At 44.0% G+C, this 25,233-nt stretch overlaps 1 protein-coding gene across 1 annotated transcript in view; it reads left to right on the forward strand.

Moving 5' to 3' along the window:
• Positions 1–25,233, forward strand: part of LOC121534953 (cAMP-specific 3',5'-cyclic phosphodiesterase 4B) — a 155,096-nt gene that overhangs the window by 90,904 nt on the left and 38,959 nt on the right. Inside the window, exon 7 of the mRNA XM_041841588.2 lies at positions 7,071–7,120. Coding sequence (XP_041697522.1) covers positions 7,071–7,120 — 50 coding nt within the window. The remainder of the gene's footprint in view (positions 1–7,070; positions 7,121–25,233) is intronic.

The following is a 25,233-nucleotide window of genomic DNA, read 5'->3' on the forward strand; positions in this document are numbered from 1 at the left end:
TCAGGATGCTCTCGATGGTGCAGCTGTATTATTTTTTGAGGATCTGAGGACCCATGCCGAATCTTTTCAGTCTCCTGAGGGGGAATAGGCTTTGTCGTGCCCTCTTCACGACTGTCTTGGTGTGTTTGGACCATGATAGTTTGTTGGTGATGTGGACACCAAGGAACTTGAAGCTCTCAACCTGTTCCACTACAGCCCAGTCGATGAGAATGGGGGCGTGCTCAGTCCTCTTTTTTTTCCTGTAGTCCACAATCATCTCCTTTTGTCTTGGTCACGTTGAGGAAGAGGTTGTTATCCTGGCACCACACGGCCAGGTCTCTGACCTCCTCCCTATAGGCTGTCTCATCGTTGTCGGTGATCAGGCCTACCACTGTTGTGTCGTAGGCAAACTTAATGATGGTGTTGGAGTCGTGCCTGGCCATGCAGTCATGGGTGAACAGGGAGTACAGGAGGGGACTGAGCACGCACCCCTGAGGGGCCCCTGTGTTGAGGATCAGTGTGGCAGATGTGTTGTTACCTACCCTTACCACCTGGGGGCGGCCCGTCAGGAAGTTCAGGATCCAGTTGCAGAGGGAGGTGTTTAGTCCCAGGATCCTTAGCTTAGTGATGAGCTTTGAGGGCACTATGGTGTTGAATGCTGAGCTGTAGTCCATGAATAGCATTCTCACGTAGGTGTTCATCTTGTCCAGGTGGGAAAGGGCAGTGTGGAGTGCAATAGAGATTGCATCATCTGTGGATCTGTTGGAGCGGTATGCAAATTGGAGTGGGTCTAGTGTTTCTGGGATAATGGTGTTGATGTGAGCCATGACCAGCCTTTCAAAGCACTTCATGGCTACAGACGTCAGTGCTACGGGTTGGTAGTCATTTAGGCAGGTTATCTTAGTGTCCTTGGGCACGGGGACTATGGTGGTCTGCTTGAAACATGTTGGTATTACAGACTCAGTCAGGGACATGTTGAAAATGTCAGTGAAGACACTTGCCAGTTGGTCAGCACATGCTCGGAGTACACGTCCTGGTAATCCGTCTGGCCCTGCGGCCTTGTGAATGTTGACCTGCTTAAAAGTCTTACTCACATCGGCTACGGAGAGCGTGATCACATAGTCATCCGGAACAGCTGGTGCTCTCATGCATGCTTCAGTGTTGCTTGCCTCGAAGCGAGCATAGAAGTGGTTTAGCTCGTCTGGTAGGCTTGTGTCACTGGGAAGCTCGCGGCTGTGCTTCCCTTTGTAGTCTGTAATAGTTTTCAAGCCCTGCCACATCCGACGAGCGTCAGAGCCGGTGTAGTACGATTCAATCTTAGTCCTGTATTGACTCTGCCTGTTTGATGGTTCGTCGGAGGGCATAGCGGGATTTCTTATAAGCGTCCGGGTTAGAGTCCCGCTCCTTGAAAGCGGCAGCTCTACCCTTTAGCTCAGTGCGGATGTTTCCTGTAATCCATGGCTTCTGGTTGGGGTATGTACGTACGGTCACTGTGGGGACGACATCATCGATGCACTCATTGATGAAGCCAGTGACTGATGTGGTGTACTCCTCAATGCTATCTGACGAATCCCGGAACATGTTCCAGTCTGTGCTAGCAAAACAGTCCTGTAGCTTAGCATCTGCGTCATCTGACCACTTTTTTATTAACCGAGTCACTGGTGCTTCCTGCTTTAGTTTTTGCTTATAAGCAGGAATCAGGAGGATAGAGTTATGGTCAGATTTGCCAAATGGAGGGCGAGAGAGAGCTTTCTATGCGTCTCTGTGTGTGGAGTAAAGGTGGTCTAGAGTTTTTTTTCCTCTGGTTGCACATTTAACATGCTGGTAGAAATTAGGTAGAACGGATTTAAGTTTCCCTGCATTAAAGTCCCCGGCCACTAGGAGCGCTGCCTCTGGATGAGCATTTTCCTGTTGACTTATGGCCTTATACAGCTCATTCAGTGCAATCTTAATGCCAGCATTGGTTTGTGGTGGTAAATAGACAGCTATGAAAAATATAGATGAAAACTCTCTTGGTAAATAGTGTGGTCTACAGCTTATCATAAGATACTCTACCTCAGGCGAGCAAAACCTCGAGACTTCCTTAGTATTTGATTTTGTGCACCAGCTGTTGTTTACAAATATACACAGACCGCCACCCCTTGTCTTACCGGAGTCAGCCATTCTATCCTGCTGATGTAGCGTATAGCCCGCTAGCTTTATGTTATCCATGTCGTCGTTCAGCCACGACTCGGTGAAACATAAGATATTACAGTTTTTTATGTCCCGTTGGTAGGATAACCGTAATATTAGGTCATCCAATTTATTTTCCAATGATTGAAGATTGGCTAAAAGGATTGATGGGAGCGGCAGTTTACTCGCTCGCCGTCGGATCCTTACAAGGCACCCTGACCTACGTCCACGATATCTCCGTCTCTTCCTCATGCGAATGACGGGGATTTGGGCCTTGTCGGGTGCCTGTAGGATATCCTTCGCGGCCGCCTCGTTGAAGAAAAATGATTCGTCCAATACGAGGTGAGTAATCGCTGTCCTGATATCCAGAAGCTCTTTTTGGTTATAAGAGACGATGGCAGAAACATAATGTACAAAATAAATTACAAATAACGCGGAAAAACACACATAATAGTACAATTGGTTAGAGGGCTGTAAAACGGCAGCCATCTTCTCCGGCGCCATGATGATCGATTCTTGGCTGCCGTTTGACAAATAAAAATAATCTTGCTCTTTTGTCCGCAATAATCTCATAATGTAGGCTATACCTGCACTGTGTCTGTGAGTTGTTGGCTTGAGCGCATGTGCCAATTCCAGAGTGGGCAAATTCTCTATATAACGTAACTTTATTTGTGACATAACCATCAGTAGAGTTGAAAATGCGTTTGAAACCCATTTAACTTGTATTTTTTATTTGGTACATGGGAATTTAGCTGATGAAACAGAGTATTTATGTCTGTAATAAAGTCCTTTTGTGGGGAAAAACTCATTCTGAGTGGGTGGGCCTGGCTCCTAAGTGGGTGGGCCTATGCCCTCCCAGGCCCACCCATGTCTGCGCCCCTGCCTAGTCATGTGAAATCCATAGATTAGGGCCTAATAAATGTATTTCAATTGACTGATTTCCTTATATGAACTGTAACTCAGTAAAATCGTTGAAATTGTTGCGTTTATATTTTTGTTCAGTATATATACACTACATGACCAAGAGTATGTGGACACCTTCTCGTCGAAGATCTCATTCCAAAATCATGGGCATTAATATTGAGTTTGTCCCCCCTTTGCTGCTATAACAGCCTCCACTCTTCTGGGAAGTCTTTCCACTAGATGTTGGAACATTGCTGCGGGGACTTGCTTCCATTCAGCCACAAGAGCATTAGTGAGGTCAGGCACTGATGTTGGCCGATTAGGCCTGGCTCGCAGTCAGCGCTCCAATTGATACCAAATGTGTTTGATGGGGTTGAGGTCAGGGCTGTTTGCAGGCCAGTCAAGTTCTTCCACACCGATCTCGACAAACCATATCTGTATGGACCTCGCTTTGTGCACAGGGGCATTGGCATGCTGAAACAGGAAAGGGCTTTCCCCAAACTGTTGCCACAAAGTTGGAAGCACAGAATCGTCTAGAATATCATTGTATGCTGTAGCGTAAAAATGTCCCTTCACTGGAACCCCCTTCAGGGGCCTAGGCCGATCCATGAAAAACAGCCCCAGACCATTATTCCTCCTCCTGGCATCCGCCAAACCCAGTTTCGCCCGTTGGACTGCCAGGTGGTGAAGCGTGATTCATCACTCCAAAGAACGCATTTCCTTTGCTCCAGAGTCCAATGGCGGTGAGCTTTACACCACTCCAGCCGACGCTTGGCATTGCGCATGGTGATCTTAGGCTTATGTGCGGCTGCTCGGCCATGAAAACGCATTTAATGAAGCTCCCGACGAACAGTTATTGTGCTGACGTTGCTTCCAGAGTCAGTTTGGAACTCGGTAGTGAGTGTTGCAACCGAGGACAGACGATTTTTACGCGCTACACGCTTCAGCACTCAGTGGTCCTGTTCTGTGAGCTTGTGTGGCCTACCACTTCGCGGCCGTTGTTGCTACTAGATGTTTCCCCTTCACAATAACAGCACTTACAGTTGACCGGGGCAGCTCAAGCAGGGCAGAAGTTTGACGAACTGACTTGTTGGAAAGGTGGCATCCTATGACGTTGCCACGTTGAAAGTCACTGAGCTCTTCAGTAAGGCTACTCTACTGCCAATGTTTGTCTATGGAGATTGCATGGGGTGTGGCTGAAGTAGCCGAATCCACTAATTTGAAGGGTCCAAATACTTTTGTATATAGTGTATATATAGTTCATTATATATATTTATACAGTGCCTTCGGAAAGTATTCAGACCCTTTGACTTTTTCCACATTTTGTTAGGTTACAGACTCATTCTAAAATGTATTAAATTATTTTTTTACCTCATCAATCTACACACAATACCCCATAATGACAAAGCAAAAACAGGTTTTTAGAAATGTTTGCTAATTTATACCAAATTAAAACTAAAATATCAGATTTACATACAGTACCAGTCAAAAGTTTGGACACACCTACTCATTCAAAATATATTTTATATTTGAGATTCTTCAAATAGCCACCCTTTGCACACTCTTGGCATTCTCTCAACCAGCTTCATGAGAATGCAATCGACCATGAAGGCCTGATTCACGCAGTCTCCTCTGAACAGTTGATGTTGAGATGTGTCTGTTACTTGCACTCTGTGAAGCATTTATTTGGGCTGCAATCTGATGTGCAGTTAACTCTAATGAACTTATCCTTTGTAGCAGAGGTACAGTGGGGAAAAAAGTATTTAGTCAGCCACCAATTGTGCAAGTTCTCCCACTTAAAAAGATGAGAGAGGCCTGTAATTTTCATCATAGGTACACGTCAACTATGACAGACAAATTGAGAAAGAAAAATCCAGAAAATCACATTGTAGGATTTTTTATGAATTTATTTGCAAATTATGGTGGAAAATAAGTATTTGGTCACCTACAAACAAGCAAGATTTCTGGCTCTCACAGGCCTGTAACTTCTTCTTTAAGAGGCTCCTCTGTCCTCCACTCATTACCTGTATTAATGGCACCTGTTTGAACTTGTTATCAGTATAAAAGACACCTGTCCACAACCACAAACAGTCACACTCCAAACTCCACTATGGCCAAGACCAAAGAGCTGTCAAAGGACACCAGAAACAAAATTGTAGACATGCACCAGGCTGGGAAGACTGAATCTGCAATAGGTAAGCAGCTTGGTTTGAAGAAATCAACTGTTGGAGCAATTATTAGGAAATGGAAGACATACAAGACCACTGATAATCTCCCTCGATCTGGGGCTCCACGCAAGATCTCACCCCGTGGGGTCAAAATTATCACAAGAACGGTGAGCAAAAATCCCAGAACTACACGGGGGGACCTAGTGAATGACCTGCAGAGAGCTGGGACCAAAGTAACAAAGCCTACCATCAGTAACACACTACGCCGCCAGGGACTCAAATCCTGCAGTGCCAGACGTGTCCCCCTGCTTAAGCCAGTACATGTCCAGGCCCGTCTGAAGTTTGCTAGAGTGCATTTGGATGATCCAGAAGAGGATTGGGAGAATGTCATATGGTCAGATGAAACCAAAATATAACTTTTTGGTAAAAACTCAACTCGTCGTGTTTGGAGGACAAAGAATGCTGAGTTGCATCCAAAGAACACCATACCTACTGTGAAGCATGGGGGTGGAAACATCATGCTTTGGGGCTGTTTTTCTGCAAAGGGACCAGGACGACTGATCCGTGTAAAGGAAAGAATGAATGGGGCCATGTATCGTGAGATTTTGAGTGAAAACCTCCTTCCATCAGCAAGGGCATTGAAGATGAAACGTGGCTGGGTCTTTCAGCATGACAATGATCCCAAACACACCGCCCGGGCAATGAAGGAGTGGCTTCGTAAGAAGCATTTCAAGGTCCTGGAGTGGCCTAGCCAGTCTCCAGATCTCAACCCCATAGAAAATCTTTGGAGGGAGTTGAAAGTCCGTGTTGCCCAGCGACAGCCCCAAAACATCACTGCTCTAGAGGAGATCTGCATGGAGGAATGGGCCAAAATACCAGCAACAGTGTGTGAACCTTGTGAAGACTTAGAGAAAACGTTTGACCTGTGTCATTGCCAACAAAGAGTATATAACAAAGTATTGAGAAACTTTTGTTATTGACCAAATACTTATTTTCCACCATAATTTGCAAATAAATTAATAAAAAATCCTACAATGTGATTTTCTGGATTTTTTTTCCTCATTTTGTCTGTCATAGTTGACGTGTACCTATGATGAAAATTACAGGCCTCTCTCATCTTTTTAAGTGGGAGAACTTGCACAATTGGTGGCTGACTAAATACTTTTTTCCCCACTGTAACTATGGGTCTTCCTTTCCTGTCGCGGTCCTCAGGAGAGCCAGTTTCATCATAGTGCTTGATGATTTTTGCGACTGCACTTGAAGAAACTTTCAAAGTTCTTGAAATGTTCCGCATTGACTGACCTTCATGTCTTAAAGTAATGATGGACTGTCATTTTTCTTTGTTTATGTGAGCTGTTCTTGCCATAATATGGACTTGGTCTTTTACCAAATAGGGCTATCTTCTGTATACCAACCCTACCTTGTCACAACACAACTGATTGTGTTAAGAAGGAAACGCATTAAGATGGAAAGAAATTCCACAAATGTACTTTTAACAAGGCACACCTGTTAATTGAAATGCATTCCAGGTGACTACCTCATGAAGCTTGTTGTGAGAGTGTGCAAAGCTGTCATCAAGGCAAAGGGTGGCTACATGGATATTAGCGTCACCACAGGGCTGATACTTAAATCCCATGATAATGAACTATATTTAGGTCCTATTCAAGGTCAATATTAAATAATAAGTGTGTACACTAAAGAGTGTGTGTGTGTGTGTGTGTGTGTGTGTGTGTGTGTGTGTGTGTGTGTGTGTGTGTGTGTTTGCTCGCAGGTATGCATTTGTCCATCTGTGTGTGCAGTGCTGCACTGATATCCAGTGTTTCTCTCCTCTCTCTTCTGTGTTTTTAGGAGGTCTCCGGCCGCTCCCCAGCCTCCTGTAACCAGAGTCTGTCTGTCAGGTGAGCTCTTTGTCAACTCCAGACTCAACCAATCCTCTTAGTCACATTATGTTAATTCATAATCCCTGAAACTACATTTGAAAGTTCATTTTGAGATCACATTCAAAGTATGCATTTGCATTATTAGGCTTGCTATAACCATTCATAACAGCTTGTGTCTGTCTATAGCAGTCTGCGAATGCCCAAAAGGCTGTAATGCATTAATTCATAATGCACTATGCCTTCGTAATGCATAACACACAGGTGGTCATAGAAAGTGGTCAACTTTTTTCCACCAAAGACAGACAGACAGGAAGACTGACAGACTAATAGACAGAGCCAAAGGGGTAGGGGGGGGATATAAAAACATGTGGACACTGGGCATAAAAACAAGCGCCCCTCCAGACCCTGGTTGAAATTGTATTTGTTTTCCTGTCAAATGCGATTGTGCGATTGATTTAGCTTCCCTGGCTCAATGGAACCAATTGAATAAAGTGCAAACTCTGCCCACCTGACACCAGACTGGTTTAAGCAAATGTTTAATTTGAAAGAAAATAAACTATTTGAACCCAGGTTTGCTCCCCTCACAGCTATCATCATCACAGGAAATGAACCGTGACGACTTAACAACAACGCAATAAACGTCCCTTTCACTGACGTCACAATCAGAGAGCGATGAAATAGAAAGAGTCCAAAAAAGAGAGACTGGAGAAGAGTCTTCTCCAGCCTGCCCAGATTGATATCAGGTGGAGGATGGAAGGAAGAAAGAAGGAATGAAGGATTTTGGAATTCCTGTTTCGCGGGTCCGTCCAACTTCATTGACGTCAGGATGGCCAACATACTTGCCCTTGACACTTCCTATCACCACAAATGTGTAGACTTGCAGGAAAAAATACAAGATAAGACGATTGAGGAGTTTTGCATTGTCCACCCCCGCACGTGCACATTCAGAGGCAGGAACACATACAAATACCCCAACTTTGTAGGAAACGGTATGCTGAAACGAACTAAAAGAGCATACAGTACACACAAATAAATACAACTATGTAAGTACAGACACTGTGCACATACAAAAATGAAAGCTTACTGTATGTCTGACACACACATGCACACACACATACACTCCACCAGCACTGTTTAAGACAAGGACACAATCAAACCTATCTAGTTGCATTTAGCACACATTCACTGATGTGCTCCTCTCCAAATTTTAGTGATTGGCACATTTCAAACCTCTACCTAAATGCCTTTTTAGGTACTCAACAGATGACATCAACCTAAATAACGAATCATTGTTAATACTGATTTGAAGCATAACAATGAACAAAAGTGCCAATAGGAAAGAAAACCTCATATCCTCCCATTGCTATCCAGCTCTTTGTATTCTGTTTGTCAAAGACAATAGAATTTCATGACAGGAAACGGAGAAGGAAGGGAGAACAGATTTTTCCTGTTTTGCATCTGTGTTTTATTAGATGAGGCAGTAGTCTTTCATTAATGAACAACATCATGGTGGAAAAGGATACCTGCGTTTTTCCGGTATTTGCTCAGTGCATATCACTGCATGATGCTTTAAAGGAACCCTCAAGAGAGAGCGGGAGCAGGTGCTGAAGGAAAGATGGAGTAATGAAGAAAGGAAGAGATGAGCATGTGTTGAAAGAGGGCTGGAGTTGGAAAGAAAGATGAAGGTGAGACCGAGAGAGAGAGAGAGAGAGAGAGAGAGAGAGGAAGAGAGGGAGAGAGAAAATAAGAGGGAAAGACAACCGAAATATGACCTTCCTGAGACTGCATGAGGTCAACGGAAACCAGGCTCTCACCACAATAAACAAGTGGACAGCCAGAAAGAAAGAGAACCATGGCAAATGAAATAAACAGAAGAGAGAGAGCGAGAGAATGTGACCGGTCCGGTGTCACTAGGTGAACGAGAGAGGAAAGAGGCCCAAGAATTCAAACCAGATCAGTAGCACCACTGCGTCACTGGGTGCTAGTTTACAATGTTGCCATTATGAGGTAATGCGAGTCGATTGTGAAAACATTCCAAAAAAAAAATGTCCGCACGTGAGTTCAGAGTGGATGCTTCACGCCGAATCTTGGCCCCATCCCTCATACCAAAAACACTGTATAAGATTAGAGGCTTTTAGTGTGTATTAGTGCATTACCGTCTTGATAAATGCCATTTATTTTAGGGAAATACGCACTTCTGACGTATTTTGGCGGTCAACGATCGGTATTCGGTAATTCAGCTTTAAAGGCTATCACTGGGCATCACGCCGTGCAAACTAGTAGGGGGATACATCATTGGTGGTTGAGTCTGAAAGCATGAAAGGGTATTGTGGCTAGCTGGCTTGTTAATCTTCTTAAGAGGGTGGATGGTAACATTTTAACTGACGCCCTTTGAGCAGCCTCTCAGAAAATGTATGTTTACTGTACCAGTGACTGTATGAATGGGACCCTTAGGGATGTTTATACAGTGTCTCTGTCCTTCCAATGTCCATACTATTGCAGGGTTATTATTATTTCCTATCACTGTTGGTTATTTCCAGAGTGTTGAATCAGTTGTTTGCAATGTGAATGTTTCTGTCAGACATCTTTGTATGTGTATTCCTTGCAGGAATCTGTGGTACTTCGTCAATCTCTGCGTACTCTGTATGCTTTTGTGTGTGAATGTTTGTCAGTAGGCCCTTTCCCACCAAAGTTGGTCAGCCACAACACACATGACTCTGTAAAATGAGATAGCACAATGAGCCAAAACTTTACTAACAAACACATTCCTAGCCAAAAAAACAAACACACACTTGACTGTGTGCATAGTTCACCATGGGTGTGGTCCCCACTCAAAACATTGCTCATCCACCTTTTGTTTCATATTGTAAACCACGTCATGAGAGGTAGATTATTGCATAGCGGAATTTAAAACAGGTTATACTGTCACAACTTCCGCCGAGGCTGCCTCCCCTCCTTATTCGGGCAGGTTTCGGCGTTCGGCTTCACCGGCTTACTAGCTACTGCCGATCCATTTATCATCACTCCATTTGTCTTGTCTTCAATCACACACACCTGGTCCTTATTACCTCATTAGTCATTGTATAAGTGTTCCCTCTGCTTCCTTGTCTGTGTGGGTGATTCTTTATTGTGGAGGTTAGTGAAGCTCGGTGGAGCTTGTGTATTTTTGTATAGACGGGAGTATTTTCCAGTGCACCTGTTTTGTGCCCTGGAGTGTGTTTGATGCATTTCTGCGTAAACCTGTATTTTGCGGATTAAAGCCTGTTATTCTGTGATTTACCGTCCTGCGCCTGACTCCTTCAACACCACCTCATCACATATACAGACAGGTTACTGAAACAGAGTGGTGTATTCCTGTAGCTGTGGGAAGTAGGTGTGCTGAGGGTGCTGCAGCACTTCCTGAAAAATCACAATTAAAAAGAAATATATATACAGTGGGGGAAAAAAGTATTTAGTCAGCCACCAATTGTGCAAGTTCTCCCACTTAAAAAGATGAGAGAGGCCTGTAATTTTCATCATAGGTACACGTCAACGATGACAGACAAAATGAGATTTTCTTTTCCAGAAAATCACATTGTAGGATTTTTAATGAATTTATTTGCAAATTATGGTGGAAAATAAGTATTTGGTCAATAACAAAAGTTTCTCAATACTTTGTTATATACCCTTTGTTGGCAATGACACAGGTCAAACGTTTTCTGTAAGTCTTCACAAGGTTTTCACACACTGTTGCTGGTATTTTGGCCCATTCCTCCATGCAGATCTCCTCTAGAGCAGTGATGTTTTGGGGCTGTCGCTGGACAACACGGACTTTCAACTCCCTCCAAAGATTTTCTATGGGGTTGAGATCTGGAGACTGGCTAGGCCACTTCAGGACCTTGAAATGCTTATTACGAAGCCACTCCTTCGTTGCCCGGGCGGTGTGTTTGGGATCATTGTCATGCTGAAAGACCCAGCCACGTTTAATCTTCAATGCCCTTGCTGATGGAAGGAGGTTTTCACTCAAAATCTCACGATACATGGCCCCATTCATTCTTTCCTTTACACGGATCAGTCGTCCTGGTCCCTTTGCAGAAAAACAGCCCCAAAGCATGATGTTTCCACCCCCATGCTTCACAGTAGGTATGGTGTTCTTTGGATGCAACTCAGCATTCTTTGTCCTCCAAACACGACGAGTTGAGTTTTTACCAAAAAGTTATATTTTGGTTTCATCTGACCATATGACATTCTCCCAATTCTCTTCTGGATCATCCAAATGCACTCTAGTAAACTTCAGACGGGCCTGGACATGTACTGGCTTAAGCAGGGGGACACGTCTGGCACTGTAGGATTTGAGTCCCTGGCGGCGTAGTGTGTTACTGATGGTAGGCTTTGTTACTTTGGTCCCAGCTCTCTGCAGGTCATTCACTAGGTCCCCCTGTGTGGTTCTGGGATTTTTGTTCACTGTTCTTGTGATCATTTTGACCCCACGGGGTGAGATCTTGCGTGGAGCCCCAGATCGAGGAAGATTATCAGTGGTCTTGTATGTCTTCCATTTCCTAATAATTGCTCCCACAGTTGATTTCTTCAAGCCAAGCTGCTTACCTATTGCAGATTCAGTCTTCCCAGCCTGGTGTAGGTCTACAACTTTGTTTCTGGTGTCCTTTGACAGCTCTTTGGTCTTGGCCATAGTGGAGTTTGGAATTTGACTGTTTGAGGTTGTGGACAGGTGTCTTTTATACTGATAACAAGTTCAAACAGGTGCCATTAATACAGGTAACGAGTGGAGGACAGAGGAGCCTCTTAAAGAAGAAGTTACAGGTCTGTGAGAGCCAGAAATCTTGTTTGTTTGTAGGTGACCAAATACTTATTTTCCACCATAATTTGCAAATAAATTCATTAAAAATCCTACAATGTGATTTTCTGGAAAAGAAAATCTCATTTTGTCTGTCATCGTTGACGTGTACCTATGATGAAAATTACAGGCCTCTCTCATCTTTTTAAGTGGGAGAACTTGCACAATTGGTGGCTGACTAAATACTTTTTTCCCCCACTGTATATATATAATTATGATTTGTTTTTACGTTTTTTCCCCCAACCAAATTAGTGTACTTGGCCTATATTACTCCTGTATGAGCGGAGAAAAATCTGACTTGTGCCAACATGTCGACTGCATGAACTTTAAAAAAATGGACTGCAATCGACTGCAAGTGTTTGCAGTTGCCATAGAGAATGATCGTGGGCAAAAGGCTGTTTTAGAATGGGCAGCACCATTGAGGGCTTCCACCATGCTTTCACCATTTTAAAGTAGTCAACTTGATGGGAATTCCTATGGGTTGTAGCCTCAATGGCGCTGCCTTATGCTGTCACAGATGCTATAATGGCCCAGATATAAATATGAGTCCTCTATCGCTATGGCAGTTGCTCTGCATTGTGGGAGGCTGTATTGTCAACCAATCATTAGGGTGTTTTTGTTTGACCAACGCCAACGTGACCAAAGACATGACTGAAACAGGAACCAACTTTGCCGCAATTCATGTTTACAGTGGATATGTACAAATTAATATATTTTAGGTTCTCTCTCACCAATTGATTGTACAATGTACACACATTTTCAGTTTGTGATTGTGTGATTATGGGGTTTGGAGACATGTTTATTTCAACATTATAAAGAACAACTTTTGTAAACAACGGCAACACAGCACCTTGCTGTTGGAAAGCCACATCAATGTCCATTGTCGCATGAAGTAGGGGTGCTAAGGGTGCTGCATCACTCCTTGAAAAATCGGAATTAAAAAAATACATACAAGTAAATAAATTCTCACAAAAGTAGTGCACTGCGTTGATTTTTACTAGTCCTGTATTAGCGGACCGATATAGCCGTCTGTAGCGCGGGCAAAAAAACATTCTGCATCCCCCTCCCATGACTTCACTTTCGTCTACAGTTGGTTGTTTTTGCCTTACCACTCAAACGAGCCCAATTATACCCTGCCAAGTCTAAGTCGATCTCTAAAAAGATGACGTTATTTCAAGCAATGTTGGACAGTTAGCTGGCTAACTCACTGATCCTGCTTCCTGCTTATATCCCACACAACTCTCCACTGTCTCATACACTGAGGACCCAAGTTATTTTCAGTGGACAACATGACACTGTGGGAATTGTTTATGATGAATTCCAAGGGGCTCCCAGCGAGCCTCTTTAGGCCAGTGCTGCTGTTTCCTGAATGTCTTTGTGCTCTGACCCATTTAAAGGTTTAGGAATATATTGTATTGGTGTCCAACCCAACCCAGTGTCTAGTGAAAGTCTACATACCCCTTTCACTGTTTTTAAAATGTGCTACCTTAAACAGACACATTTTGATGGGGATTTTTATTATTATACTCATTTGATTTAATTGGGAGCGCAGACATCGACTCTAGGGGGTTAGAATTAAATGTAAAAAGGATCGCATTTTTTAAGAAGTCGAACGATCTACACAACCTGCTCCACATTTTGAAATTGAAAGAAAAATTATAGAAAATGTTCTAATGCTAAAATGAAGATGTCTTGATTGTGTATGTTTTCAGACCCCAGAGTTAATACTTGGTGGAAGCACCTTTGGCAGCAATTACAGCTGTAAATCATTTTTATAAGATTCTACCAACTTTGCGCAACTCTCAGGGCAACATCCATTGTTTTTGTCAAAACCGCTTAGTACATTTGGTTGGGAATCATTGATGGACAGCAATATTCGTGTTCGTAATGGCTGCTCAGTTAAACGATCTGTTCTGATTTGTCATAGACACTTTCTAAAAAACGTTAATGAGCAAGCCTTCCTTCATGACCTGGCCTCTGTAAATTGGTATAGAATCAGCTTGATCCCCTCTGTCGAAGACGCTTGGACCTTATTTTTTGATATTGTCAATGGTATTGTTAACAAACACGGCCCTGGTTCGACCGTGATCTGGCAGAGTTACTCCACCTCAAAAATTCAATTTGGCAAAAGGCTCGGCACACGCATACTCAGGCTGACTGGTTCTCGTTCAGGCAAATGAGAAATAAGTGCACTCAGGCTATCCGGAAGCCTAAAGTTAGTTACTTTAAGGAGCAGTCCTCGCTCTGTGGGTCTAACCCCAAAATGTTCTGGAAAACGGTGAAAGACCTGGAGAATAAACCCTCCTCCTCACAGCTGCCCATGTCCCTTAATGTTGATGATGTGGTTGTTACTGACAAGGAGCCCATGGCTGTGCTCTTTAATCACCACTTCACTAAGTCAGGATTCCTATTTGACTCAGCCATGCCTCCTTTTTACATTTACGTCATTTAGCAGACGCTCTTTTCCAGAGCGACTTACAGTTAGTGAGTGCATACATTTTCATACTCCTTCCCCGTCCAAACATTTCCTCATCTTCCAGCCCTTTTATGTGACTAGCCTTCCGTCTTTTTCCCCTGCCCTGCTACAAAGTTTCTCCCTGCAGGCGGTCACTGAGTTTGAGGTGCTAAAGGAGCTCCTTAAACTTGACCCCAAAAAAACATCTGGGTCACATGGTTTAGATCCTTTCTTCTTTAAAGGTTGCAGCCCCTATCATCGCTGTGCCTTTCTCTGACCTTTTTAACCTGTCTCTCCTCTCTGGGGAAGTTCCCAGTGCTTGGAAGGCAGCCACGGTGTGTCCTTTATTTAAAGGGGGAGATCAAGCTGATCCTATCTGTTATAGGCCAATTTCTATTTTGCCCTGTTTATCAAAAGTGTTGGAAAAACTTGGCAATAATCAACTGACTGGCTTTCTTGATGTCGATAATATTCTCTCTGGTATGCAATCTGGTTTCCACTCAGGTTATGGATGTGTCACAGCAACCTTAAAGGTCCTAAATGATGTCACAATTGCCCCTTGATTCTAAGCAATGGTGTGCTGCTATTTTTATTGACTTGGCCAAAGCTTTTGATACGGTAGACCATTCCATTATTGTAGGCCAGCTAAGGAGTATTGGTGTCTCTGAGGGGTCTTTGGCCTGGTTTGCTAACTACCTCTCTCAAAGAGTGCAGTGTATAAAGTCAGAACATCTGCTGTCTCAGCCACTGCCTGTCACCAAGGGAGTACCCCAAGGCTCGATCCTAGGCCCCACGCTCTTCTCAATTTACATCAACAACATAGTTCAGGCAGTAGGAAGCTCTCTCATCCATTTATATGCAGATGATACGGTCTTATACAGTGGCTTGCGAAAGTATTCACCCCCCTTGGCATTTTTTCTATTTTGTTGCCTTCCAACCTGGAATTAAAATTGATTTTTTGGGGGTTTGTATCATTTGATTTACACAACATGCCTACCACTTTGAAGATGCAAAATATTTTTGGGGGTAAAACAAACAAGAATTAAGACAAAAAAACTGAAAACTTGAGCGTGCGTAACTATTCACCCCCCCAAAGTCAATACTTTGTAGAGCCAACTTTTGCAGGAATTACAGCTGCAAGTCTCTTGGGGTATGTCTCTATAAGCTTGGCACATCTAGCCACTGGGATTTCTTCAAGGCAAAACTGCTCCAGCTCCTTCAAGTTGGATGGGTTCCGCTGGTGTACAGCAATCTTTAAGTCATACCATAGATTCTCAATTGGATTGAGATCTGGGCTTTGACTAGGCCATTCCAAGACATTAAATGTTTCCCCTTAAACCACTCGAGTGTTGCTTTAGCAGTATGCTTAGGGTCATTGTCCTGCTGGAAGGTGAACCTCCATCCCAGTCTCAAATCTCTAGAAGACTGAAACAGGTTTCCCTCAAGAATTTCCCTGTATTTAGCACCATCCATCATTCCTTCAATTCTAACCAGTTTCCCAGTCCCTGCCAATGAAAAACATCCCCACAGCATGATGCTGCCACCACCATGCTTCACTGTGGGGATGGTGTTCTCGGGGTGATGAGAGGTGTTGGGTTTGCGCCAGACATAGCGTTTTCCTTGATGGCAAAAAAACTCAATTTTAGTCTCATCTGACCAGAGTACCTTCTTCCATATGTTTGGGGAGTCTCCCACATGCCTTTTTGCGAACACCAAACGTGTTTGCTTATTTTTTTCTTTATGCAATGGCTTTTTTCTGGCCACTCTTCCGTAAAGCCCAGCTCTGTGGAGTGTGCGGCTTAAAGTGGTCCTATGGACAGATACTCCAGTTTCAGATTTTTTTTTATAACCCAACCCTGATCTGTACTTCTCCACAACTTTGTCCCTGACCTGTTTGGAGAGCTCCTTGGTCTTCATGGTGCCTCTTGAGTGGCGGTGCCCCTTGCTTAGTGGTGTTGCAGACTCTGGGGCCTTTCAGAACAGGTGTATACAGTGGGGAAAAAAAGTATTTAGTCAGCCACCAATTGTGCAAGTTCTCCCACTTAAAAAGATGAGAGAGGCCTGTAATTTTCATCATAGGTACACGTCAACTATGACAGACAAAATGAGAAAAAAATATCCAGAAAATCACATTGTAGGATTTTTAATGAATTTATTTGCAAAATATGGTGGAAAATAAGTATTTGGTCAATAACAAAAGTTTCTCAATACTTTGTTATATACCCTTTGTTGGCAATGACACAGGTCAAACGTTTTCTGTAAGTCTTCACAAGGTTTTCACACATTGTTGCTGGTATTTTGGCCCATTCCTCCATGCAGCTCTCCTCTAGAGCAGTGATGTTTTGGGGCTGTCGCTGGGCAACACAGTTTTTCAACTCCCTCCAAAGATTTTCTATGGGGTTGAGATCTGGAGACTGGCTAGGCCACTCCAGGACCTTGAAATGCTTCTTACGAAGCCACTCCTTCGTTGCCGGGCGGTGTGTTTGGGATCATTGTCATGCTGAAAGACCCAGCCACATTTCATCTTCAATGCCCTTGCTGATGGAAGGAGGTTTTCACTCAAAATCTCATGATACATGACCCCATTCATTCTTTCCTTTACACGGATCAGTCGTCCTGGTCCCTTTGCAGAAAAACAGCCCCAAAGCATGATGTTTCCACCCCCATGCTTCACAGTAGGTATGGTGTTCTTTGGATGCAACTCAGCATTCTTTGTCCTCCAAACACAACGAGTTGAGTTTTTACTAAAAAAGTTATATTTTGGTTTCATCTGACCATATGACATTCTCCCAATCCTCTTCTGGATCATCCAAATGCACTCTAGCAAACTTCAGACGGGCCTGGACATGTACTGGCTTAAGCAGGGGGACACGTCTGGCACTGCAGGATTTGAGTCCCTGGCGGCGTAGTGTGTTACTGATGGTAGGCTTTGTTACTTTGGTCCCAGCTCTCTGCAGGTCATTCACTAGGTCCCCCCGTGTGGTTCTGGGATTTTTGCTCACCGTTCTTGTGATCATTTTGACCCCACGGGGTGAGATCTTGCGTGGAGCCCCAGATCGAGGGAGATTATCAGTGGTCTTGTATGTCTTCCATTTCCTAATAATTGCTCCCACAGTTGATTTCTTCAAACCAAGCTGCTTACCTATTGCAGATTCAGTCTTCCCAGCCTGGTGCAGGTCTACAATTTTGTTTCTGGTCTCCTTTGACAGCTCTTTGGTCTTGGCCATAGTGGAGTTTGGAGTGTGACTGTTTGAGGTTGTGGACAGGTGTCTTTTATACTGTTAACAAGTTCAAACAGGTGCCATTAATACAGGTAACGAGTGGAGGACAGAGGAGCCTCTTAAAGAAGAAGTTACAGGTCTGTGAGAGCCAGAAATCTTGCTTCTTTGAAGGTGACCAAATACTTATTTTCCACCATAATTTGCAAATAAATTCATAAAAAATTCTACAATGGTGATTTTCTGGATTTTTTTTCTCAATTTGTCTGTCATAGTTGACGTGTACCTATGATGAAAATTACAGGCCTCTCTCATCTTTTTAAGTGGGAGAACTTGCACAATTGGTGGCTGACTAAATACTTTTTTCCCCCACTGTATATACTGAGATCATGTGACACTTAGAATGCACACAGGTGGACTTTATTTAACTAATTATGTGATTTCTGAAGGTAATTGGTTGCACCAGATCTTATTTAGGGGCTTCATAGCAAAGGGGGTGAATACATACAGTGGGGAGAACAAGTATTTGATACACTGCCGATTTTGCAGATTTTCCTACTTACAAAGCATGTAGAGATCTGTAATTTTTATCATAGGTACACTTCAACTGTGAGAGACGGAATCTAAAACAAAAATCCAGATTATCACATTGTATGATTTTTAAGTAATTAATTTGCATTTATGCATGTTATTTATTGCATGTTATTCTCAGAGGCTACCCGGAACGTATCCCAGTCCGCATGATTCCGACTGGTCAGACCAGCGTTGAATATAAAAAAACTGTTTGAGTTTCTATAGGCAGAAACTGTTTGAGTTTCTGCCTATAGGAAGGGAAGAGCAAAATGGAGTCGTGATCTGATTTGCCGAAGGGAGGACGGGGGAGGGCCTTGTAGGCATCCCGGAAGGGGGAGAAGTAGTGGTCGAGTGTTTTTTCAGCGTGAGTACTACAGTCAATGTGTTGATAGAACTTCGGTAACGTTTTCCTCAAATTTGCTTTGTTAAAATCCCCAGCTACAATAAATGTGGCCTCAGGATATGTGGTTTCCAGTTTGCATAAAGTCCAGTGTAGATCCTTGAGGGCTGTCGTGGTATCGGCTTGAGGGTGACTACACACGGCTGTGACTATAACCAAAGATAATTCTCTTGCGAGGTAATACGGTCGGCATGTGATTGTGAGGTATTCTAGGTCGGGTGAACAAAAGGACTTGAGTTTCTGTACGTTATCACAATCACACCATGAGTAGTTAATCATGAAACATACACCCCTGCCTTTCTTCTTCCCGGAGAGTTCTTTATTCCTGTCTGTGTGATGTACTGAGAACCCAGCTGGCTGTATGGATGGGGACAGTATAGCCGGAGAGAGCCATGATTCTGTGAAACAGAGTATGTTTCAGTCCCTGATGTCTCTCTGGAAGGAGATCCTCGCCCTGAGCTCGCCTACTTTATTGTACAGAGACTGAACATTAGCGTAGTAATATACTCGGAAGCGGTGGATGGTTTGCACGCCTCCTGAGTCGGACTAGAAGTCCACTCCGAATACCTCTTCTCTGCCGGCGGCTTCATGGAGCAGCCTCTGGGATTAGTTCAATTGCCCTGGGGGGTACGAACAACGGATCGGGAAAGTCGTATTCCTGGTCATAATGTTGGTGAGTTACCGCCACTCTGATATTATTTCCGGCTGTATGTAATAACACAAAAAACGTTCTGGGCTAATAATGTAAGAAATTACACCCACACAAAAAAATTGTGCAAAGTTGCTTAGGAGCTAGAGGTAGAGCTGCCATGTCTGTTGGCGCCATCTTCATCTTAGGTCTCTCTTTATGTAGTGTTCTGGTGTCTGTCTTGTCGTGATTGTGACGAGTACTGAGTATACGAAGAGGCAGGACGCAGACGCAGGAATGAACAAGGTCAAGGTTTACTTAAACAAAGACAAAGAGAAATAACAAAGATAGAGTACACGACACGAAGCTAAACAATCACACACAGCATCATAAGGAACAGTCCAGGGCTAAATAGGGGTGGTGATGAGATGATGAGGTGCAGGTGTGCTGGAGGTGATTAGGGTGCATTGGGTTTCCATTCCGGTGTTGCCGAGGTGGTGCGCTCAGACCGGTGGCTCAGTAGACTGGCGAATCTGAGTGCCTGGAGGGGAGCAACGGGAGGAGACGTGACAGTGATGTGTGTTTTGTCCTACATTTTTATTTTTAATCCCCCCCGTCCCCGCAGGAGGCCTATTGCCTTTTGGTAGGCCGTCATTGTAAATAAGAATCTGTTCTTAACTGACTTGCCTAAGAAAACCAGTCAGTATCTTGTGTGACCACCATTTGCCTCATGCAGCGCGACACATCTCCTTCGCATAGAGTTCTAGTTAAATAACGTTTTTGTTTTTTAAACGCTTTGATTTTCAAACAGATTTAAGTCAGGATTGAGACTTGACCCCTCAGGAACACTCAACACCTCTTGGAAAGCCATTTTGACATGTCGTAGGCATTACAATTTGTGTAACTGTCCAGTTGAAAAATACAACTATCCCAGAGTTACAGTGCTTTCAGAAAGTATTCACACCCTTTGACTTTTTCCACATTTTGTTGTGTTACAGCCTGAATTTAAAATAGATTAAATTGGGATTTTGTGCCACTGGCCTACACACAATACTCCATAATGTCAAAGTGGAAAATTTCAGGAAGTATTCAACTAAGTCTAAATAAGTTCAGGAGTAAAAGTTTGCTTAAGAAGTCACATAATAAGTTGCATGGACTCACTCGATGTGCAGAAATAGTGTTTAACATTATTTTATTGACTACCTCATATCTGTACCCCACACATACAATTATCTGTAAGGTCCCTCAGTCGAGGCAGTGAATTTCGAGTGAAACATTAAGGACACCTGCTCTTTCCATGACCTAGACTGACCAGGTGAATCCAGGTGAAAGCTATGATCCCTTATTGATGTCACTTGTTAAATCAACTTCATTCCGTATAGATGAAGGGGGGGAGACAGGTTAAAGGATATTTAAGCCTTGAGACAATTGAGACATGGATTGTATATGTGTGCCATTCAGAGGGTGAATGGGCAAGACAAAATACACTGCTCAAAAAAAGTCAATCACACTTCTGTGAAATCAAACTGTCCACTTAGGAAGCAACACTGATTGACAATACATTTCACATGCTGTTGTGCAAATGGAATAGACAACAGGTGGAAATTATAGGCAATTAGCAAGACACCCCCAATAAAGAAGTGGTTCTGCAGGTGGTGACCACAGACCACTTCTCAGTTCCTATGCTTCCTGGCTGATGTTTTGGTCACTTTTGAATGCTGGCGGTGCTTTCACTCTAGTGGTAGCATGAGACGGAGTCTACAATCCACACAAGTGGCTCAGGTAGTGCAGCTCATCCAGGATGGCACATCAATGCGAGCTGTGGCAAGAAGGTTTGCTGTGTCTGTCAGCGTAGTGTCCAGAGCATGGAGGCGCTACCAGGAGACAGGCCAGTACATCAGGAGACGTGGAGGAGGCCGTAGGAGGGCAACAACCCAGCAGCAGGACCGTACCTCCGCCTTTGTGCAAGGAGGAGCAGGAGGAGCACTGCCAGAGCCCTGCAAAATGACCTCCAGCAGGCCACAAATGTGCATGTGTCTGCTCAAACGGTCAGAAACAGACTCCATGAGGGTGGTATGAGGGCCCGACGTCCACAGGTGGGGGTTGTGCTTACAGCCCAACACCGTGCAGGACGTTTGGCATTTGCCAGAGAACACCAAGATTGGCAAATTCGCCACTGGCGCCCTGTGCTCTTCACAGATGAAAGCAGGTTCACACTGAGCACATATGACAGACGTGACAGAGTCTGGAGACGCCGTGGAGAACGTTCTGCTGCCTGCAACATCCTTCAGCATGACCGGTTTGGCGGTGGGTCAGTCATGGTGTGGGGTGGCATTTCTTTGGGGGGCTGCACAGCCCTCCATGTGCTCGCCAGAGGTAGCCTGACTGCCATTAGGTACCGATATGAGATCCTCAGACCCCTTGTGAGACCATATGCTGGTGCGGTTGGCCCTCAGTTCCTCCTAATGCAAGACAATGCTAGACCTCATGTGGCTGGAGTGTGTCAGCAGTTCCTGCAAGAGGAAAGCATTGATGCTATGGACTGGCCCGCCCATTCCCCAGACCTGAATCCAATTGAGCACATCTGGGACATCATGTCTCGCTCCATCCACCAACGCCACATTGCACCACAGACTGTCCAGGAGTTGGCGGATGCTTTAGTCCAGGTCTGGGAGGAGATCCCTCAGGAGACCATCCGCCACCTCATCAGGAGCATGCCCAGGCGTTGTAGGGAGGTCATACAGGCACGTGGAGGCCACACACACTACTGAGCCTCATTTTGACTTGTTTTAAGGACATTACATCAAAGTTGGATCAGCCTGTAGTGTGGTTTTCCACTTTAATTTTGAGGGTGACTCCAAATCCAGACCTCCATGGGTTGATAAATTTGATTTCCATTGATAATTTTTGTGTGATTTTGTTGTCAGCACATTCAACTATGTAAAGAAAAAAGTATTTAATAAGATTATTTCATTCATTCAGATCTAGGATGTGTTGTTTAAGTGTTCCCTTTATTTTTTTGAGCAGTGTATTTAAGTGCCTTTGAATGGGGTATGGTAGTAGGTGCCAGGTGCACCAGTTTGTGTCAAGAACTGCAACGCTGCTGGGTTTTTCACGCTCAACAGTTTCCCGTGTGTATCAAGAATGGTCCACCACCCAAAGGACATCCAGCCAACTTGACACAACTGTGGGAAGCAGTGGAGTCAACATGGTCCAGCATCCCTGTGGAACGCCACCTTGTAGAGTCCATGCCCCAGCGAATTGAGGCTGTTCTGAGGGCAAAAGGTGGGGGGGACTCAATATTAGGAAGGTGTCCTTAATGTTTTGTACACTCAGTGTATTATACATTGACAGCATGTAACAATCAGCTTACATTTCAAACCATGCTACAACATTAAAGTTAAAAGAAAATACAGTGTTCAAATTATATTAAGTGAGCAAAATAAGTATGTCAAAGAGAGTTTTAATCAACATAAACAATAATTTGTTTAATTGTCCCAAAATAAAGTTCATACAGTTAAAATCTCCCAATAGAATCCCAACTCAAAAGTCTCAATGACCAATGTCAATAAGAAAGTCCAGAATCCAATCCAAAAACAGTTCCAAAGTCACTAAAAAAAATTGCAATCCCCCTTCAGAATGCAAAAATATAGGTAATCCAATAAAGATATTTGCACTGGCAAAGCTGTCAGAACGGCCAGATACATAATATAACAGCATGAAAATGAAAAGACACATATAAAGTTTTAAACTTGCAACGTTTAGCTTTTTTCCCCATTAGCTTTTGCAGAAGCAGCAGCTATTCTTCCTGGGGTCCACAAAAAACACAAAACATGACAAGTAACGAAACACTGATAAACTGATAGACAAGGACAGTCACACAAATAAAAAATACAATGATGTACAAACAATACAACAACAAAATAATACAAACAATACAACAAAATACAAACAATGCAACTAATTGTGTACGTGTATGTGCCTAACGTCTCACACTTGTAGCAGCGTCATAAGCACATAAGACTTCACTCTTCAGTCAGTTCTACAGCAGTTATTTTCAGTGTTTTCTCCGTCCTATCGTGTAATGTTAAATCCATGTCGTGTTTTCCCTGTGTCTGGCCCGGAGTAGAGGGATCCTGAGGGCTGGAAGCATTCAGTCTGGTTTAGTATTTGAATTATGTTATTGACGTCAGCACACCCATAAAGCTGACTGTGGCCCATCCCTAGAGTAAGCCCGTGCCAGCAGCCCTGCAGCAACAGCCTCCCTAATGCATTGTGAGGGCCTCAGGCTGGGGGTTGTGCGTGTGTGTGTGCATGTGCATGTATGGGTTTGTGTGGTGGTGGGGGGTGAGAGTGTGTGTGTGTGTGTGTGTGTTGTGGGGAGGGCGTCAAACTCGGCAGACTTGACTGTTGTGTTGATATTTTAAAGAGATTGAGCCGCACTTGTAAACTCTCAAGAGACACAATCAACAGTGCTGGTGGTTGTTTGTTGATGGACTACAAAGAGAGTCATGGTGTGGTTTCTGGGCGGACCAGAAAAGTACATTCACTCCACTGGTTCCCAAGATACTTTTGTATCCTTAAACCTTATAACAACTGCAACGTGATATTGTAAAGCATACATATCAACTTAATGACTTATCAAATTCCCCCATCAAGTTAGTCTTAGTTTATGAACTGACGAACGTGAGAAAATATTTGTTGGGTGTGTGTTTCTGTGGATTCAGATGTAGATTTCATCAACAACATGTCAACAAGGTGGTTGTTGCGTTAGTGTCTAAATTTTTCCAGACTTCTGGATGACTCCTAGGTGATAGCACAGGTCATCATTGGTTCATATCCGATCTTCCATCACGTCTCGATCAGAAGAATCAGACAAACAGGCTGGAGGTGGAGGGAAGGAGGGAAACGAGGTACAACACAGCTACTGAAGAACATTATAATCATGCCTGAACACTGTGCCTCAACGGAAGCCCTGCCTTCCACAGGTAATAATCCCGATGCGTGTTGTACCTCGTTTCCTTCCTTCAGGGAACAGTAGTTATAGTCAAACTGTAAGTTCCCTTTCAGTCGGTCAACTCGGTACATCACAGCTATAGGGACATGAAATCACGCCCCAAGCCGACCCCAGTGGACAGCAAATGAAATGGCCCATGGCAGACCACCCAGTGTTCCAACCCGGCAGGAAAACCTGCGGTACCTAGATATTGTGTAATCTGCATGCTGCCTAATGACCCTCTCCTGTCCAGCCGTAAGCAAACTGTGGGCTACACTGGGGGCGTGACATCCAAGTGATATAACCTCACAAAAGTGTGTGGTGATGCCCAACTCGCTGCAGCACAGGGGTGTCAAACTCATTCCATGGCAGTTTTTGTTTTCTCCTTTCAATTTGTGTCCAATTAAGACCAGGTGAGAGGAGTTCCTAACTAATCAGTGATCTTAATTCATCAATCAAGGGAGGAGCGAAAACCTGCAGACACTCGGCCCTTCGTGGAATGAGTTTGACACATGTCCTACAGGTAAACCTTTAAACAACGCCCAGAGGAGGCGAAAAGGGAAAAAGCTAGAGACCTGTAGGACATAGTCATGTTCTTAGGGGTGAAGCGAACAACTAGGCGCCAAGGGCGAACTTCAACAGGAGGGGTGAAATGTGGAATTAGCGAGCCGAGGCCAAAGCCACGAACAGGTCCTTGTACAGACCACAAACTTCAGCGGTTCAAAGGGGGCCTCACACAGTACATTCAAAACCAAAGCCAAATCCCAAGTGGGCGCAATAGGTTTAGAAACTGGCCTGATACAGCACACACCTTTTTAAAAACCGCACCGCCAGGGGATGAGCCCCTGGAGTTGCACCATCAATTCCCGCATTACTTGCTGAAATAGCTGCCATATACATCTTCAGGGTGGAGAATGAAGGGCCCTGGTCGAAAAGCACCTGTAGGAACATTAAAATGTCCACCAGAGAGCTCTGAAAATAAACAATTTCTTTATTTTGGCACCAAAGCTCAAACTCCGACCACTAT

This window comes from Coregonus clupeaformis, chromosome 21 (genome assembly GCF_020615455.1).
Source record: "Coregonus clupeaformis isolate EN_2021a chromosome 21, ASM2061545v1, whole genome shotgun sequence".
NCBI classification, from domain to species: domain Eukaryota; kingdom Metazoa; phylum Chordata; class Actinopteri; order Salmoniformes; family Salmonidae; genus Coregonus; species Coregonus clupeaformis.